Source organism: Leguminivora glycinivorella, chromosome 16 (genome assembly GCF_023078275.1).
Source record: "Leguminivora glycinivorella isolate SPB_JAAS2020 chromosome 16, LegGlyc_1.1, whole genome shotgun sequence".
In the NCBI taxonomy this organism is placed as follows: domain Eukaryota; kingdom Metazoa; phylum Arthropoda; class Insecta; order Lepidoptera; family Tortricidae; genus Leguminivora; species Leguminivora glycinivorella.
In genome coordinates, this window is record NC_062986.1 from 7,029,753 (window position 1) to 7,050,409 (window position 20,657).

The window sequence follows — 20,657 nt, forward strand, 5'->3', positions numbered from 1 at the left end:
TCTTGCGTAAGCGACGGCCCGCGACGGCCCGCGACGGCGATGCGACGCGATGCGATGGCGATGGGCGCGCGATCAAGCTATTTGATTTTTAGAAGCAAATTCAATACGTAGAGAGGTCGGACTAGAGAAATAACGATTGATTACTAGTCTCACATTTCATTCTTTATATTTTCTTATAATAAAAATTCAAAATATTCAAATTAACATAAGTTGACCAAAGGAGTAATGTGCCTAAAAAGTAAGGAAATTACAACTTTTGTAACTTGTATTGGCAGCCTTTGATTATGTGCACGGTGATACGAGATTGTCTGCGTAAAATATTAAAATTTAAGTGTGAACTAAAAATATGAAACACTAGTGCGATGACCTTACGATATATGTACTAGCACTTGACTTTGGTGAATAGGATCACAAAATTAACTAGTTATTATAACGGGCTCGTAGCCTAGCGGTTTCGACGTCTGGACGCCGCGCCAGCGGTATGAGTTCGAACCTCGGCTGAGGCATGCTTTTGCAGTTTTATTTTTGTTTCTTTTATTTTCTATTATTTGATTGTTTACTTTTTTCTTTTTGTAAGAATCTTCATTCTTATTTTTATTTTATTTTTAATAACTCCGGCTTTTATACTAACAAGGAAAGGTACCTCTAATTATAGCTCTTGCGTACTTGCGCGACAGAGCTAGACTACATTTCTGTCGGCATATGGTGTCGTCGAAATATAGCACGCACCTATTATTATTGGTATTATTTTTAACCATCGCCTCATCTCTCAAGAAGGACGGTTATCAAGTCGTCTGTATGTTTTTTTTTTTTTTTTTTTTTTTTTTTTTTAATGTTTGTTCCTCGATATCTCCGTCGCTTCTGGACCGATTTTGAAAAATGTTTTTTGATTGAATGTATATGCATACAGATTGGTCCCATTTTTCTCAGAACCCAGTTCTGAAGATGGGATCCTGGAGAAATCGAGGGAACTCCTCGAATCTGAAAGGCATACATATGCTGATTTTTGTGTTTTTAAAGGAATAGCATGCATTTAGGTACGGAAAAGTGACATTTGGTGCAGTGGAACTGCTGATGATGGCCAGAACGGAACTCTTCAAATCTGAACGGCACGCTTATAGTGACTTTGGTATTTTTATAAGAACAGCATGCACTTTCGTCCAGAACAGTGACATTTGGTGCAGTGGAATTGCTGATGATGGTCAGAACCAAACTCCTCAAATCTGAACGGCACGCTTATAGTGACTTTGGTATTTTAATAAGAACAGCATGCACTTTCGTCCAGAACAGTGACATTTGGTGCAGTGGAACTGCTGATGATGGCCAGAACCTAAACTCCTCAAATCTGAACGGCACGCTTATAGTGACTTTGCCATTTTTAGGGTACCGTAGTCAACTAGGAACACTTATAGTTTCGCCATGTCTGTCTGTCCGTCCGTCCGTCCGTCCGCGGATAATCTCAGTAACCGTTAGCACTAGAAAGCTGAAATTTGGTACCAATATGTATCAATCACGCCAACAAAGTGCAAAAATGAAAAATGGAAAAAAATGTTTTATTAGGGTAATACATGTAAAGTGGGGGCTGATATTTTTTTTTATTCCAACCAATGTGATATATTGTTGGATAGGTATTTAAAAATGAATAAGGGTTCACTAAGATCGTTTTTTGATAATATTAATATTTTCGGAAATAATCGCTCCTAAAGGAAAAACAAGTGCGCCCCCCCCCCTCTAACTTTTGAACCATATGTTTAAAAAATATGGAAAAAATCACAAAAGTAGAACTTTATAAAGACTTTCTAGGAAAATTATTTTGATTTTGATAGGTTTAGTAGTTTTTGAGAAAAATACGGAAAACTACGGAACCCTACACTGAGCGTGGCCCGACACGCTCTTGGCCGGTTTTTTATAAGAACAGCATGCGCTTACAGCATATTAATGCAGCATATTAAAATTGTTATTTGTTATACACACTGTTTTTATTGAATTCCGTTAACTTTAAGGGAAGATCAAATGAATTTAATGTCTCTAAGAAACTTAACTCTTACGGTTATCGAGTTATTAAAAAAATAAAGATAATTACTGAACATGTGTGTGACTGCCTTTACCACAGATAATTACTGAACACATGTGTGACCAATTCCGAATGTTTTTTGTTTTGACATGTGCAGTCAATCACTTGACACTAACTTGAATGTTATTCGTAAGGGTCTCTCTAGGGACACTAATAAATTCATTTAGGTACATAGAGGTATACATCAGGGTGGCAAACGGCCTCCGCGCGGTTAGTATGTGTGCTCGCCGCTTACGTACTCGCTCTATCCGCGACACATGCAAGCGGATGTGAATGAACAAGATTTAGTCGCGGCCCCGCGCCCCGCGCCCCTACCTACCTATACAAGTACCTATTCTACGCATCACATTTGCACTGACCTTGAGAGGCCCGAGCCCCCAATCAAAGAATGCGTTGGTTTATTAAAATTTAAAGCCATCGATCTAAACTACCTAGATGCACCATCACGGCTTAGAATGTGTCCGCAGCAAATTGTGCTTGAAAATGTTCTAAGCACAATTGGGCGGTCAGTAGCGCTTCATCCGCCGTGTCGGCAACATGCCTAAGTGCTCCGTAAAAAAGTGCAAAAATAACACCTTATATACGTTGAAAAAGGATGACGTATCGTATTTCCGGTAAGTAATTGTTAATAATTTTATAATGTTATGCATTTGTGGTCAAAATGGCTTCCTAACTTACAAAAAACATTTATTTTCTAGAATAATTAAAGTAAATTCCTAGATTTGGTCTTACGCAGTTTGTCTCTTTCTCTCGCGCTATACTAGTAATGAGCGGACGGCGACAAAAGATGGATGAAGTGGAACATAGTTAAAAATGGAATGATGGAGTCGCTAATTTATATTTTTTGTAAAAGAAGCCTATTTCATATTAATAATGTATGTATTTATTTATTATTATGGACCAATAAGTCTGAAATAAATGATTTCAATTCAATAATATTAATACATATCTTATAAATTACTTTAATTATAAAAAGAAACAACCCGGGAATAGCAAATTCGTTTTTAAGTAATAAAAAAGCTTTTTATTCCAGATTCCCAAAACAAGACGTTGAAAGGGAAAAATGGCGCTAGATTATAGCTGAGGAGCGGAGAGAAGATTTACCCAAACAAAGCTTTGAAAGAAATTATACGTAGAATAATAAATTAATGTCATCGTTCAATTCTTCTTTGTTTTAATAGCTACTTAATTCATATTCTCCAAGTGCACCCTCACACACACCACATACAATCCCTCAACTGTTTACCTTCACATAATCGCTACACATACACTCACTACACGCACACACACACACACACACATATGTTATATATATATACATACCTACACACACACACACACATATATATATATATATTATATATATATATATACCTCCGTTGACTCTATTTAATAATGCAAACATTGCAAAACGTGGAGATATTAATCAGTTCAGTTGCAATTGTCCCCCAGTCCAAATTGTCCCGCCGTACCTTATATATTTTTTTGTTTGAGATAATATCAATAAAAATATCGTACAGTAAAAACTCATTTTTTTCGCTTAAAATACGCAACATCTCGAAAAATGTTATACCAAACGTTTTGTTCCTTAAGAAATTTTCTATCTAATAGGATTTTTTAAAACAGTTTTTCGCAAAAATACCGCAAATTTCCTCATTCTCGCCTTTCATCTCATAGCGCGACTCCCATGATGCCTCTGTCCATCCTCGTTCCCAATGTAAAAATGGCGTTTAGATTGTTGCAGCGCAAACGAAATTAAACTTAAGTTGGTTGCAATAAGACGTAGATTTTTTTAAAATATGCACACCTGCGATCTGCGGTAATAAAATTTTATGGCTTTCGCGATGATCACATTCATTAATGTCATAACCGCCAATTGCTTGCATTTGAAATTGAACTTTAAGTACTAAGAAATAACGTTGTTTTTGTAAAAAAATGAAAGTAGTTTTTACTACATTGCGAAGTTTTCGTTTGTCAACTGGACGCACACATTTGCAACTAAGCGATCGGACACTTTTGAGTGCCGAATTTGTAGGTGATAGTGTATCTAGAGAAGTTTAAAGCACTCGAAAGCAGGCGCGTAGTTAATTAGAAATGTGGGAAAAAAACCGTCGTCGGTGTCGTTTTTCCTTTCGTGTATGATATCTATTTCAATTTATAAATATGGAAATGTATATTATTAAGTAAACAAATACATGTACTTAATATAAAAAATAAAAGGTAATGTAGCTAGGTATTTGACAAAACATTTTCTAGAGTAATATTGTCTTCGGTTACCGCGATAGTTACTCATGAAATAAAATTATGGAAACGGATTAATTAACGTTTCCATAGTTTTATTTCATTGTCTAGAGTAATTTTTACTCATGAAATTGAGAAAAACACCGAAATTAGTTATTTACTGAAACTTGACGTTCACATGTTCATTGTAATATTATGCCTACTTGAAAAATAAATATTTCATTTTCATTTCATTTCAACACATAATTACTATTATCTGTTATGGCCTTATGGCTGCCGGCCAGATGAGCCATTTTTTTTAAAGTTGTTCACCCTTCTTTTTTTGTAACATGGGTGTTTTTTACGCGATTCATACTCAGAATCTCAAGGTCTTTCGATCCTGCCTGATAGGATGTAAAAAAAATGTCTTAAGATATCCATACATTTTTCAAACCTTCCATTCCGTTACTGGCATACAAAATGTATGAAAAAATGGTAACGGAATGGGAAAAAACTTGGGAGACTTTTTTCTCCTATTAGGAGTGAAGGAGCTCGCGATTCTGAGTGGAAACCACATAAAAATTTCCAAATTCAAAAAAAGTCGGGTGGACGTACAACTGTGACAAAAATAAAAATGTCCCAGATAACAGTTCTAATCAACATTCAACAATTAAAATGATTTATTAATAATGAAGAACTAACACGATAAGGTAGACAAGCACGAATTCAAATTTGTGATTTTTGTGTTTATTTCCATCGCGCAGTCGGGGGCGGTGCCGCTCGGCTGCCCGCAGAAAGCCACTTTCGCATCAGAAGTCCGAAACTAGAGAAATATAGAGAGCGCTCGATCGCGAGTAGCTACTTGCGCCGGCGGCGGACGCGTGGCGCACGCACACAGGGCCTCTCTGTGGGTTCCACCCCCGTCAGCGCGACGGCGATAAAGACCTAAAAATCTGAAATTTGAATTCGTGCTTCGGTATCGTATCCTCTTAAGAGTTAATTCGCCTTCTGAATTTGTTATGAAAGTGCGTGCATTAGTGACGAATCGCTTAGTGGACGCCAGGCTTCACATATTGATTTTCGTTTTACCAACAACGCCATTCATTCATAAGTTTCATTAACGATACCATGTGGTTACGGAGTGCACACGAGTTGAATACGGCTAAGTAACCAGTCTAAAATGTGCCGTCCAGACGCGTAAGAAGATCATGGTTCCGGAGAGCGCCCTTACACTGGTTTTTTGAGCGTATGACTAGCCCGCACTCAAGTGGCTATTCTAATTATATCACGTACGTTATGCACAGTCACTCCATCTAGTGACGAGAGGTAATAATACTTAGACGACTCAATAACGTTCAATGCGAGTTTGCTGATGTTGTATTCAATCGTGTAATAAATTTTAGATTCGAATTTTGAAAAATATTGCATTGAATTCGTGTTTTTGTGGATTTGTGTATTAAATTAATGATATTCTTAATGCATGAGACTAAAATAATACCTTTGAGACCTTTAAATTTATTGAATAAATAGGTTATAATGGCTAATCGTGGCACGTAGCGCCATCTATGATTTTGGTTTGACATTAATTATACGATGTTCCGGATGAGACCCCATGACCCAAAGTTCTTAAAAAAAATAAGAAAGTAGAATCTTAGAGAAAGAAATAAGCAGGTAAACAAAATCAAATAATCCATACTGATTAAACTGGAAAGTGTGTGTGTGTCTGTTTGTTTGTCCGTCTTTCAAGAGAAGCCGCGGGCAAAAGCTAGTAGAACATAAAAGAAAAAAGTAAATAAAAATGCAAAAAGATTGCGTGAGCCGAGATTCGAACTCACGACACTCATGGCGCAAACGATTCCACCTAGAAGTCAAAACCGCTAGACCATTTGCACATTGTGAAAGACGGCGAATTTTGTGATTCTAATCACCAAAATGCTAGTGCCGAAGTTTCGTGCGATGGATACGCGATGACCTTGAGCCATCGCCGTCGCATCGCGTCGCGTCGCGTCGCGTCGCCCGTCGCTCACGCAAGACGGAGCGTTAGTCTAGTTTTCTCACACATAATAGGTCTGAAAAGGACGCCACTACAATGTTGCCACTATTTAGGTAATTTAATATACATACAGTCTGTCATAAACAGACAATCGTTTCGCCAAGGAGAATCAAGTGTTTTAGAGAATTATTGACGAATAAAACATTTGAGCCCAAGTTTCGACAATTTGACCCGCATATTACCCAATATTACTTTAATTATGTGTTTAAAATTTAAATTGTCAAAAATGAATATCAGCACTATCTAATCGAGAAAAAACGTGACGCAATCTGAACGACCATTTCTTTTCCATGTTTCTTCTTAAACCTTGTTTGTCTTATACGAAGTTTCGTATAAGTACATTTAAAAGACAAAAGATTTTAAGACAGCATTGTCAACGTATATGTAAAACATATAGATTTTCGTTTTAGTTACAATTGAATAATAAATAAATCTTGTCAACCGAGTGTTACTTTTGTTTCGGTTGACATGTATTGTTTAAGTTCCTTCACATATACAAAATGCTATTGAAATACATAATTTACGTATTTTTCTATAGCATTTTGTATTAATCACGGTTGTTTCATTTGTTAACTGAGTGAACCGGTTGTAAATGTAACTCGGGTAATATTTAAGTAAAAAATGTAATATTAGTATTTTAATTTTTAAGTTTTTAATATATATATATCTAGTTATCTACGCTAGACAAAGGTGCTGTTGCTAATATGCCCTCTTTAAGAGGTAGATCCTAGATTGCGCTTATCACGACCAGAAAAAATACTACGGAAATGAAGTATTATTAACTGGTGTCTAAAAAAATAGAAAAATGAAGTATCAATACATTACAGTAATAAAGTATCAGTACAGTATTCGTGTTATTGAGTTTTGAATTTTTTACTACTGACATTGCATTGATATAAGGAAATAAATCCACTCGTACGATACGATACCGTCAGTAACTATTTATAAGCATAAAAAACTGGAACACTCACGAGATATACTAGTTAACATGCAAGTTGTAAAAAGGACCGGTATGTAATGTCTAGTATTTAAGCAATAAGTTTTGATCCTGATTTTCCTCGTAAGGTTTTGCAGGTAAAACGGGACTAAATGTGACAATTTGGCGGCAAAATCTGCACATTCATGAAATTTCAGTAAAATATTCTACTGTGACAAAAGTCGTTCACGTAGCACTTGGACTCCATTTTAGCAGTGCGTGTGAACTATCCTGAGCTCACCTATCCGAAAACCTTTGTACCTATTAAAGTTGTATGAGCAAATTGTGGCTTTCTATTAAAAAAGGGCAAAAATAGAGATAATATAGAATTGGGTCCCATGCCGAGCGTAACACATTGTGGGACAATGTAATACAGAAGTGCCTCGGACGAGGCATCGCACAAGTTTTTCTCGGTCGAACGACTTGTTCGACCTGGATAATAGTCTAATGCACATTTCTATCGCACATCCGTATTTTATTTGATTTATGTGGAAAGTAAACAGAAATAAACTATATTGGTGCGACTGAGCCAGACTACGTTTCGATGGGCGCCTAGCGTCGAAATAAGCTAGTTTCCTATACTTATAACCTAACCACAAAATTAAAATTTTGAAAAAACCCCCGACTGCGACCTAGTGGACCGATTTTCATAAAACATGGCTAAGAACACTCCCGACTAACTCAGCTTTCAGACAAAAAAAAACTAAATCAAAATCGGTTCATCCGTTCGAGAGCTACGATGCCACAGACAGACACACACACAGACAGACAGACAGACAAACAGACAGACAGACAGACATACACACAGACAGACACGTCAAACTTATAACACCCCTTCGTTTTTGCGTCGGGGGTTAAAAATAAAATACTTTATGCAGTGCACGAAATAAAGCACCACATAATTAGAAGAAAAATATGGACAGTAGTTATGTTTAAACATAATTTCTATTTAATAGTCAGAGAGAAAGATATAAAGGAAATGAATTGACCGTGACGTCACTCCTCAGCATTTCATAGTTACTCCATATTACCAAATCGTTTTGACAGTTCTTAAAGAGAAGCTGATTTGACTAGTAGGAAACTAGCCTATTGACCGTTGCCTCGCGAGCACATTGCCTCGAGACGTGCCTCGCTCTGTATAAACCCATATATTTATTACGAGTATTCTGATGACGCATATACTATGTGGTTGGCATTTAAACGAAAGGAAAATGTCATCTTAAAGTCCCCGGCAACCTTGGCCGACTTTTACCCACAGGTAAAAAATAAGTACCTATTTTAAACTTTTTTTTTTTTATATCAGTATTCGCACAATAGTTATCAAAAGTGTCACATACGATAACGACCCCAGTAACCAAAATGACATTTGTGTAACCAAAACCCCGTAATTCAAATTGTAACGGAACTTAATTAAAAAAAAAATAACTCTGTGACCACGGGTACAACGCCGTCCTTGAAACGTCGGAGATCAGTTTTAAAACTTATTTATGACGCGAATAAGCACCGTTTATTTTAATTATGTGTAAAAATCGTGAATGTTTAAATCAGTGTTCTAAAAACCTCATTTGTAAGGCTGATAGTATCGCTGTACATCCTAATAGCGTTCCTCTAATACGGCCGTAAGTTTTGGAATTATTTCGGGTGAATCCACGTAAAAGTAACGTGAGTCACGACTTAATTGAGTGTTCATTTGAACTACAGCTGCAAATCTATGATCTCTGAGGATCTATGCATATATCGAGAAAGTAACACTTATTTAGAGATAGATTATCACTTAAACTTGCATCGTGAATAAATGCAACATGCCATAAAATCGTGACTCATGTTACTCTTGCCTCGGATTGACCCTTTCGATGATGAGCATATTTTTATGCAGTAGATAGGTCTCTTTAATCGTTGTATAGTTTATATTAAGTAAGAAGTTCTGATGAATACAACATACCTATTTGAAACAAAAAATTAAAAAAAGGCTTTTTTTATACTACGTCGGTGGCAAACAAGCATACGGTCCGCCTGATGGAAAGCGGTCACCGTCACCTATGGACGCCTGCAACTCAAGAAGTGTCACGTGCGCGTTGCCAACCTATTAGAAACATGTACACCCCTTTTTAGGGTTCCGTAGTCAACTAGGAACCCTTATAGTTTCGCCATGTCTGTCTGTCCGGGGTCTCTATTGGTTCCCATAATTTTTGTAGTCCGATTTTTACTATCCATAACGTTTTCCGTCATAATTTTTCTTAGTCATATTATCAATAGTCATAAAATTGAACGTAAGAAATTGTAGTTACGATTTTTGAAAGTCATAATTATTGTGAGTCATAAAATGTATTAGCCATAATAATCAAAGTCCATAGTTATACAAATCCATAATGTTGAAGGAAATAAACTTATTCGGAATAATTGTTCTAAGCACTTTATCACAAGTCATAATGATTAATAACCATGGTGTTTCTTCACTAATAGCATTCAATGGGATCTCTATTGTTTCCCATAAAAAATGTAATGTTTTTTTCGTCTGCTGCTACCCCAGTATTTATTAAATTTTCATGGCACCTATTAAACCAATTGGTCTCGCCAAGGAACCGACGTCGATGACTTCTATACCCGCTCTTAAAGACAAAAGGTAACTAGCAAAAGGACTAACGAACCTACACGAGGCAAAGGGTTACTTTTTGAAACAATTTTGTTCCGCCAATAAGTCGACGGAGCCCCGCTACTCGAGGCTCCTATTTCCGCTCTAAGGAATCATAGGAAACTAACTAACCTAACTAACTAAATAGGGGTAACAATAAAAAAAAAAAAAAAATTCAGTCGAATTGAGAACCTCCTCCTTTTTTGAAGTCGGTTAAAAAGTAATTTTTGTTTGGAAGTCATAAGTAGTATTTTATTTATTATGTCTAAATTTTTTCTGTGCAATTATACGTATGTCTGAAAGATAATATACTTTATGAATTTTAGACATTAAATCTATATGCAGAACAATCATTAGGGCTTTAAACTATATGCCTTATAATATTTCTGAATAATTATTGATATGCTTTAAAAAATTATACACATCAACTTTATGACTTTAAGGTTATGGCATCCAATATTATGGGTTGTTAATGTTAGAACCATTAAGCGTTATTCGTAACAAAAATTATGACTAGTGATGTTTATGACCACAAAATATATGAATAACAACTTATGACTAACGAAATTCTGACCAATAAGTTTATGGGAAAGAAAGAGATCCCGTCTGTCCGTCCGTCCGCGGATAATCTCAGTGACCGTTAGCACTAGAAAGCTGAAATTTGGTACCAATATGTATGTCGCAGGGAAATGACCAAAACAGAGATTTGATCAAATCTCTAAGGAATTTGATCAAATCACGCAGGATGTCAAAATGGCGAATCCATTTCATCATTTCTCTAGAAAATTTCAGTCATTTGACTAAATCCCTGACTCTGTTTAGTGAGATCACAAAATCGGCCAATAGACACGCCACGTTTTGTCATTTCACTAGATTTGTTTAGGGATTTGATAAAATCCCTGAACCACGACAGTGAGTTGACGGAACGAATTCAAAAAGTCAACTAGTTTTAACATTTCCCTAAACAAATTTAGGGAAATGATAAAGTCTCAACTGGTGATTTGATCAAATGTCTGAACTGGTTTCGTGAAATGACAAAGCCAAGAATCTAATAATTAGATTTATTTTATATATTAGACTCTTGCCTGTGTCACTTGATTTGATTGAATCCTTATCTAGATTAGTGAAATGGTAAAATTGAATCCGTTTTTAAGAGTTTTAGTTTTCTATTAATAAGAAAAAAAAATATAAGTCAATAAGCAAAGCTAAAATTGTTTTAAATTATTTTCACATATATTAAAATATTTTGTCTTTTCACTGAACTTGTTTAGCGAAATGATAAAATAAGTTGACTTTATAAGATCGTTTCGTCAAGTTACTGACGTGGTTCAGGGATTTTATCAAATTCCTAAACAAATCTAGTGAAATGAGAAAACGTAGCGTGTCTATTGGTCGATTTTGTGATTTCACTAAACAGAGTCAGGGATTTAGTGAAATGACTGAAATTTTCTAGAGAAATGATGAAATGGTTTCTCCATTTTGACATCCTGCGTGATTTGATCAAATCCCTTAGAGATTTGTTCAAATCTCTGTTTTGGCCATTTCCCTGCGACATGTATATCAATCACGCCGACAAAGTGGTAAAATAAAAAGTGGAAAAAATGTTTTGTTAGGGTACCCCCCCCCCCGCCCCTACATGTAAAGTGCGGACTGATTTTTTTTTTCATTCCAACCCCAACGTGTGATATATTGTTGGATAGGTATTTAAAAATGAATAAGGGTTTACTAAAATAGTTTTTTGATAATATTATATTATTATAGCAAAAAAGAGTGTACAAGTTCTAAGGAGGGTTTGGGTTGCCGACGACTCAAAGGACAGTAGACGGAACAGATTAGTTCCGTAGGTCCTTCCGTCATCAGCACAACGCTCCTTCGTTGAGCTCTGGCAGCCTTACTCACTGGCAGGAACACAATGATTGATTCTTCAAAAACGAATGAGAAAGTTGCAATTTCATCGTGTCAATTGGTGTTTTTTTTTTGTCTTTCACTCGGTGGCAAAATTTGTTTAATCTTCGTGACGTGAAACCAATAAAGATTTTCCAACTTTTCAAGCTACTCGCTACTCTCTTGGTTCAATATTAAAATCATTATCTAGCTCGAGTATCAATATTAGTACGAGCGGCTAAACAACTACTTTGACCCCTTGTAAAACAAATAACTACTGCACATTGTCGTAAAATTTTCAGCAAAACGAAAACAATCCACTTGAGCACGAAAATAGGTAGAAATTATATGAAATTTACTATATAATACAATATCCTAATCTTTTGGAACATAAATAATGATAATAAAAGATAAGTCATTATTGGAATACCTACTTACACATAGAAATACAAACATTTATCCTCTTAAGACTAAAGTGGACGTGCCGCACGAAATAGCCTGTTAGATTATCATCAGCCGTGGCGAACGCCGGGATAACGCAAGGAGGTTTCCTTGCGTTATCCCGGCGTTCGCTACGGCTCATGGCGACTTGGTTAAGTACACAGCAAAAAAGAGTGTACAAGTTCTAAGGAGGGTTTGGGTTTCCGACGACTCAAAGGACAATAGACGGAACAGGTTAGTTTCGTAGGTACTTCCGTCACCAGCACACTGCACCCTCGTTCTGGCAGCCTTACTCACCGGCAGGAACACAACACTATGAGTAGGGTCTAGTGCTATTTGGCTGTGGTCTTCTGTTAGGCGGAGGTACTTCCCCAGTTGGGCTCTGCTTTAGATTCGAGCAAGATGATATCCGCTGTGCTGTGCCCTACACACAAAGCGGAATATCATTAGCTATGCCCTACCTCCTACCAAACAATATTCTGTAGCAGTATCACATTTGAGACACCAATTATATAGCTTAAATTCGTAGCAATAAGATAATAGTAAGATCAGTTGACTACTCATAAGTATGTCCATCGCCGACATAATGTCAGGTATCTCAAGTATCAACAATTACAGATCCTATAACTGCAAGAGCGGTTCAAAGTCAAGAGTTCATCAACATCGATACTGTCCGATGTCTTATTACGTAGGTAGTTAGGTCACTATGTATATAATAGTACTAACGTACAGAAATGAAAAACTAGGAAGCGTCTTACAAAACGGATTAAGTTTGACAGAAGTTCACGGTCGAATCGTGTTGTATTTATAATAGGCTAGTTACTTACTAGTCAAATCAGCTTCTTTTTAAGAACTGTAAAACGATTTGCTAATATGGAATTAAATACTTTAAAATACTGAGGAGTGACGTCACGGTCAATTCATTTACTGTATATCTTTCTCTTTGACTTATAATAGAATTTATATTTAAACGTGCTGTTTTATTTCTGGTGCTTTATTTCATGCACTGCATAAAATATTCTATAAACTAACCTATGGCACTATTTCAAGCAGCTCAGCTCAAGTGGCTCTCTATTCGTTTTCGTCGTAACTCTCACGTGCTGTCCCTTTTGTATTCCATTCTTTTTAACCCAACGACTCCCCGCTATCTTAAGAACCGTTTCAGCTATCTCCGTTCTGCTCGGTCCTCTCAGAATTTGCTTCTTTCCGTTCCGTCGTCCTCGTCTAAATTTTATAACAACTCCTTTACATTTCAAGCTGTGCAGCTTTGGAATTCCCTACCCCTAAATATTAGACGCGCTCAATCTCCTACTTCTTTTAAGATACTTCTCAAGCTTCACTTTTTATCTGATCATTGATCAATGATACCTTGATAGACTTATGTCCCCTATAGCTGGCATGTAATTTGTTATATATTTATGTATTTGTATGTTTATGTATTGTATTTTATTTTTATGTGTGTAGTATATTGTTTTGCGTAGTATAGTTTGTGCTAGATTTCCTCTAAGTCTACATTTAGTACACCTACTTACAAGGTTAAATTTATTATTCTCCACTACCTAGGTTGTCTGGAAGAGATCGCTCTTTAGCGATAAGACCGCCTCTTGTTTTACCTCTTAAGTTGTTGTTTATACTTGCTATGTTGTTTCGTGTATTGAGGTGTGCAATAAAGAGTATTTGTATTTGTATTGTATTGTATTTCATGAAACTATTAGGGGTGGTCAAAATCAATTAATTATCTGTGGTAGCGCACACGAAGGGTCATCAACCTACCTTGTACCTACTAACACTTAGGCCCACTAGCACCAACCACTTAACTTAGGATTAGTGGGCTGTCATCTGTCAAATTCCATATAAAATGGTGGGTTAACCCTCCATTTTCGATGGTGCAAGTGGCCCTTAGTAGTAGTAGTAACTTGTTTGTACAATGAATAACAAAAAACACAGTAATTACAGTAAAGAATAGTACAAAGGCGAACTTATCCCTTTGAGGGATTTCTTCCAGTTAATGTTATTGCTAACAAGTTCTATCTCTATACTGATTTAAAACATTTAGAATCTCTGTTTCATGGTATCATTAGTATATAGGTAAAGAAACTTAGAATACAAATTAACCTAAAACTATAACGAAGTATAAAACTAAAACTAATACATATCTATTTAGATAATTATATAAGAAACTAAGACTAACTTAAAAGCTAGCTAATGTTTTGACAATTTGACCTTTTTAGGGTTCCGTGCCAAAAAGGTACAAAAGGAACCCTTATGGTGCCACTCTGTCTCTCTCTATAAACACTATCTAGTTATTCGGTTGATTAGTAAAACAAATTAAGTTGAAAAATAGGTTTTGCTGTAACCATTCAATGCCAATACGACAATTGTTGTTAAGCAGTCTTTCCCGTGACGGAACAATGGTGTTCCGGAAATTTCGGAGGCGTGCGCAGAGCTAAAGAAATCGCAGTCATAGATACGAGTACCTCTGACGATTTTAAAGTAAATTACAAATTGTAATGGGCACACCGAGCGTAGGTAGTACCCGCCAGGCGACCTTGAAACATTTTTTTAATCATTTTGATTCATAAAATTACTACATCTAAGGATACAACGAGCAAACTAATTAACCTTCAAATTATTGGCAACCATGCGAATTATTAGCATAGGTCAAGACATGACTCAGAACCTAGGTATGCTAAGATTGAGGTGGGTATTAAATGGTACATATTAACTATCGATGAATTTACCGACTTCATAATTAAATATACATCCACAAATATAGATTTTCTAACATTACTGTGACTTTGACAAAGTACCTGTTTTACAGAGAATTTATGGGGTATAAACAAAGAAGACAAGGAGTATTCATTATTTGCATTTAAAATGGACAATCCTAATTACCATGTTTCATCATGCAGATCATGCTTAAGTACGTAGGTAGCAACTTATTCGCGACAAAAATAAACGAGGAAAACTCATTTTTAAAAACCCTTGCATACGCGGATTAATAAATTCACTTACCGTATAATGGGCCGACCATAATGATGTACAGTCCAAGTATGAGAAATATCTCCAAACGTCCTCCAGATGCCCGCGGTTTGAAGGCCACCATCATTGTGTTCACAACAAGCCCAAACACTTCAGTTATTGCCCTCTTAAACTTGTTCTCTTGATCACAACCTTCACCTCGATCATCTTCCGGAGACACAACGTCCTCAAGTTTCAAAACACCGTATAAAAATGAACAAACATGCAACACTAACAGCAACGAAAATATACCGTAATAACCCAGAATTCTTAGTAACACTCCACTTAACACGGTCCCCACTGGCGTCCCTAAGCTGATACAAATCGACACAAGCCCTAGACGGAAAGTCCTGCTCTCCACAGACGTCCTGTCTGCCATAAAACTGTACATGCCCATAAATATAATTATATAACTTCCAGTAAACGCTGCTGGTAGTGCTTCAATAAGCACCGTCGCCGTCAGAGATACTTCATGAAAATAATAAGTTGCCAAAAGCAGCCCGCTGTTAGCAATAATCTCTCCGATCATGGGAAATAATATACAAATCTTCCTTTTCTTGTTCTTATCACTCCACGCTCCAACAAAAAGCACCATCACAGCAGGAATGGCAGTCTGAAGCGGGAACTTCCAAGCGACCACATGAGCCACTAACGTCTCAATATTTTTAATTTGTTCATCCAATCCTGTGACGTTCCGGTCCCTGATTCTGTCACAAATTTCAGTCCCATAATTTAGGTTAACTCTACAAGATTTTTCCAAATGCATATTCTGCACGGCGAACGACGAAAGTGCTGTGCAAAGCATGTAAGTAAATAAGCATGGTTCTACGGTGACTTCTATCCAAAAATTCCTGATGTCCTTGAGTATTCCTTTGGATTTCTCGGCCCATGTTTTTCTTTGGTTTTCCATCAGAACTGTTTTGGAGTTGGTGAGTTCGGCCCAACGCCTGTCGCTCATGTCGGTGATCTTGTGGCATTCGGATTGGCAGTAAAAGCGAGAGTTGTTGTAATATTGGGTTCACACACTACTCGTACTGATAGCGTGCCGCCTCGCGTATGACTACGGCGCGTTAACCCGTGTTCTTTTGAACTGTCGTTTCGTTTTCGAAAAACCTGAGTAAATGTCAGAGCGTTACGAAAGAGCGTCGCGAGCGCCGTTGCATCCCTGACTCCGATAATGCGGTGTCTTACTGCTTATTTATTCATTACGTTGCTCATCGACGATTTTTTTCTTGATAACGCTAGCGTAACTGCAATTATTTAAACGCGCAAAACAATATTGTATAACCAATACATTCGCAATCTTTATTTTATAATTTAATTTAGTTAAATACAATAACAGAAATAAAAACATAAGGTAACAAACATTTATAGATCCCGATGCTATTTCAAATAGGTAAATGGGTAACTTACTGCGGAATTTTAAATTGATATCATATTATACGGAGGCATAATTGATTATGATAAGGTACAGAGGGGCAAATCTTGACTGAGGGGCAAATGTAACTAGTCCATTTTCCCATGTTTTACAATGTTTGCATTATTAAATAGAGTGTCCACCGGTTATATATAGTAGGCGTGTTCAGTGGATACATGCAGACCTCAACATCATATTGTAATAATGGAAGAAACTGATTAGTTACAATTGCCCGCAGTCGAGATTTGCCCCGCTGTACCTAACTGTTTAATTTTAGCTTATTTTGATTTTAGGTATACTGTAATTTTAGCCACACATTTAAATTTTGGAACGGGAGGTGTTGGGAAGACGGTGTGTTTACACAACGACAGTTTCTGTAAATGTAGTTACAGGATAGCATAAAATAAACCAAACAAATTTACGGCCCGCCTCATGGTACCATAATGATTGCTATGTAGCAATACGAGCCGACCGACGCCGGAATCGCCCGATCGGCACAGTGTCCGACCAATGTTGATAACCCTGAGATCACGTGGCACTTTCTATGGAAATTGCTTTATATTGAGCAAGTGTATTTGCTTCATTAAATACATATTAAAATTGTTTAAACTCTTTAGCTAATTGTGGTTGTCAAGTTGTCAACAAATCATTTTAAAACAAACTCATTTCGTTGGAACTTTATAGCCATTAGGTTGTTTAACACGGTCGTACGTAGTATTACGGCCATTAAATAGTTATGTAATTTCTGCTCTTTTGACCGAGTTCTGTAATGTGTGTGGCTTACCATGAGAAAAGGGTAATTTTGCTTTATGTAGGCACAATTTAGTACCATTATACCAGTCTGTTATAAAATGGCTACTCGCTATGCTCACGGTTCAATATTGGAATATTTCGCTTGCTCAGGTATCAATATGGACCCAAGCAGTTAAACAACTTTGTAAAACAAGTAACTATTGTTGCTAACTGTACATACCTATTACCTAATTGTATTTGTGTGTTGGACATTAGAATAATTTTATTATGATAATTCGATACCTCTGGGTTCAATTGGCGTAAAGGACATTTTGGCGAAAATGAGTTATATATACAGTTTTGTTCAGAATTTCAAGCGCTATCGATCTGTGTAGTTAAAATTTCGATATCTCTTAAAAAGTTGCCTTTACGACCAAGATTTTCTACTATGGACTTGGAAAAATAGCTTTTCTGAAGGGGCGTAAATATCAAGTCATTAATTATAAATTATTATTTGTGTCGTAAAGGAAATCTACAAATAAAAATATAGTCGCAAGTCACCTTGTTATATATTGTTGCCCTTTAAGCCCTTACTTTCTAAGGATCACTTTCTATAGTAGTGTGATAAAGTTGGGCGTAAAGGACAAGTTTTTTGTTCTTCGTCCTTTACGACCAGCACTAAAATTATTTTATCCGCAACTGTAATCGATATCTTTGGGTTCAATTGTCGTAAAGGACATGTAATGCAGGTTTCAAGAGAAAGATAAACCCACTTTTTTGTTTTTTTTACCTATATTTGTGACGTGTATAAGAAAAATATGCAGATTACGAGTATCTTTAACCTAGTGTAGCAACCGTAGTGATAAACCAAATTATTTAGAAGATAGATGGTTGTAAAGGACACGTCAAAATGTTATAACGTCCTTTACACCCATGATTTGATAGGGTCGTAAATGACGGTCTTAGATGATTTTTATACAAAGTCGGGGCGTAATTGTAACTGAAATGGTACAAATGTTGTTCTAAGTTTACAATTAAAAACTGGAAAAATGTATCAAAACGTACTTAATATGGCATAGAATAGCTCTACATCAGTTTAATGCAGTGTATTATTTATCTAAGCTATCTTAGCAACAAAAAAGAACAAGACTAATATACAGTTTTGTAATAAAGAAACAATATTTGCTTAAAAACTATCTAATACTTTGGCAACAAATTCAAAGTTATCAGAGATAACATACACTAGAGAAATTTCGTCGGGTACCACGGCGGGCGGGTGGTCTAGTGGTGAAGACGTTAGCCGCGTAAGCTGAAGACCCGGGTTCGATTCCCGGCTCGGCCACCAGTGGGCCTTGTCGGTTTTTCTTTCGTGTATGATATCTATTTAAATTTATAAATTCAAAGTTATTTTTTTAGTATTCACCGCTGTCTGAATAGTCAGTAGGTTACACATTCCGTCTTTACTTCTAGCAGGGAAACGCTTTCGTAGTATTATTATACTGCGGCGAGATGTAGGTAATTAAAAAAAACATTATGGTAATCAGGGTACGTACCCAAATGCACAAACGCTCACGATAATATCTATTTCGTAGCTATATTATCGCTCTTGCGTATTGCACCAGACTGCATTTTTGTCGGCGTCTGTCGTCGACGATTGCCATTCAGCTATGGCGGCAGTAAACTTTAACAGTAGACTATACTAACATTTAGTGCGACTGCGACAATAACAGGTGCGTTTCGCTAGCGAATGAGCGTTAGCGTTTGGTGACTTGACTATGTACCCAGGTACTTAAAGTATTGACTCCTAGGATTGATTGATTTCTAGGATTGAACTCATAATTAAAATTATTATTATTTAACAGGTTTAAGACTAAATAACAATCTTCTGTTTTAAAATTATCAAAAATATGAATCAACATAGTAGGTAGTCTTGACTACAGTTTGTATACGCGTCCTAACTTGCGTTTATAAATAAGTACTTAACTCTTAGTGATTCTTAAAACTTCTTTCTACTTTAGACTTAAAATTACTGTCGTATTAATATAGTCTACTATTCACAGTTGCTGATTAAAGTTTACGTGATTACAATTAGTGTTTTACTTAAACTACGAAAGCGTTTTCCTGCTAGAATTAAATACTGAATGCGTAACTTATTGAGACAGCCGAGCGGCGAGTACTAAAATAATAACTTTCCAAAATATTAGATAGTTTTTAAGCAAATGTTGTTTCTTTATTGCAAAACTGGATATAAAATAGTCTTGTTCTTTGTCTCTGCTAAATATTTAGATAAATATACACTGTAACACTAATGTGGCTATTCTATGCCACATTAACTACGTTTTGATACATTTTTCATGTTTCTCAATTGTAAACTAAGCTAAAAACAGTTGCCATTTGTACCATTCCGGTTACATTTACGCCCCGAATTTGTATAAAAATCATCTAAGACCGTCATTTACGACCCTATCAACTCTAATTGTTCAAAAAAATCGTGGGTGTAAAGGACGTCCATAGCATTTTGACGTGTCCTTTACAACCATCTAACTTCTAAACCGTTTAGTTTATCACTACAGTTGCTACACTAGGTGAAGGATACTAAAAATCTACATATTTTTCTATATACGTCACAAATATAGGTCAAAAAACAAAAAAGATATAAACATTTTTCTAAAAAAAAAGTTGTTTTTTGCTTCTCCTGAAAACCTGCATTTTGTCCTTTACGCCAATTGAACCCAAAGGTATCGATATTTTTATTTTGAAGCACCTACTCTTTTTGATTATGTTTGTTATTTCCGCTACCCAAAGGTTGTCTGGTAGAGATCGCTCTTTAGCGATAAGACCGCCTGTTGTCTGCCTCTATTTATAATCATTTGTTTTGTCTCCACTGTATCTTTTGCTGAGGTGTGCCAATAAAGAGTATTCTATCTATCTATCTATACCTAAGTATTTTTTTAAATACTTATGTGGAAAATAGTATAGAGGTATGTACAGTATTTATAAAAAATACTTATACTCACGTACTCGTAAATAGCAAGCTAAGTAAGTAATTACTGTTTTTTCTTTGATGATAAATTCACAAGTGTTTCTTCAGAAATATTAATATCATTAACCTCAATTCTATATTATGTAAACAAATGTGCCATTTTCAATAAAAATAATACTTATTGTCGGTTGTCAATACAGCTTCAATATAAAATCGTTCTCATA

At 36.0% G+C, this 20,657-nt stretch overlaps 1 protein-coding gene across 1 annotated transcript in view; it reads right to left on the minus strand.

Annotated features, from left to right (window-relative positions):
* Positions 1 to 16,461, minus strand: part of LOC125235034 — a 48,138-nt gene extending 31,677 nt beyond the window's left edge. Inside the window, exon 1 of the mRNA XM_048141498.1 lies at positions 15,296 to 16,461. Within this exon, the coding sequence (XP_047997455.1) occupies positions 15,296 to 16,259 (964 nt within the window). The 5' untranslated portion in view covers positions 16,260 to 16,461. The remainder of the gene's footprint in view (positions 1 to 15,295) is intronic.
* Positions 16,462 to 20,657: the final 4,196 nt, after the last annotated feature.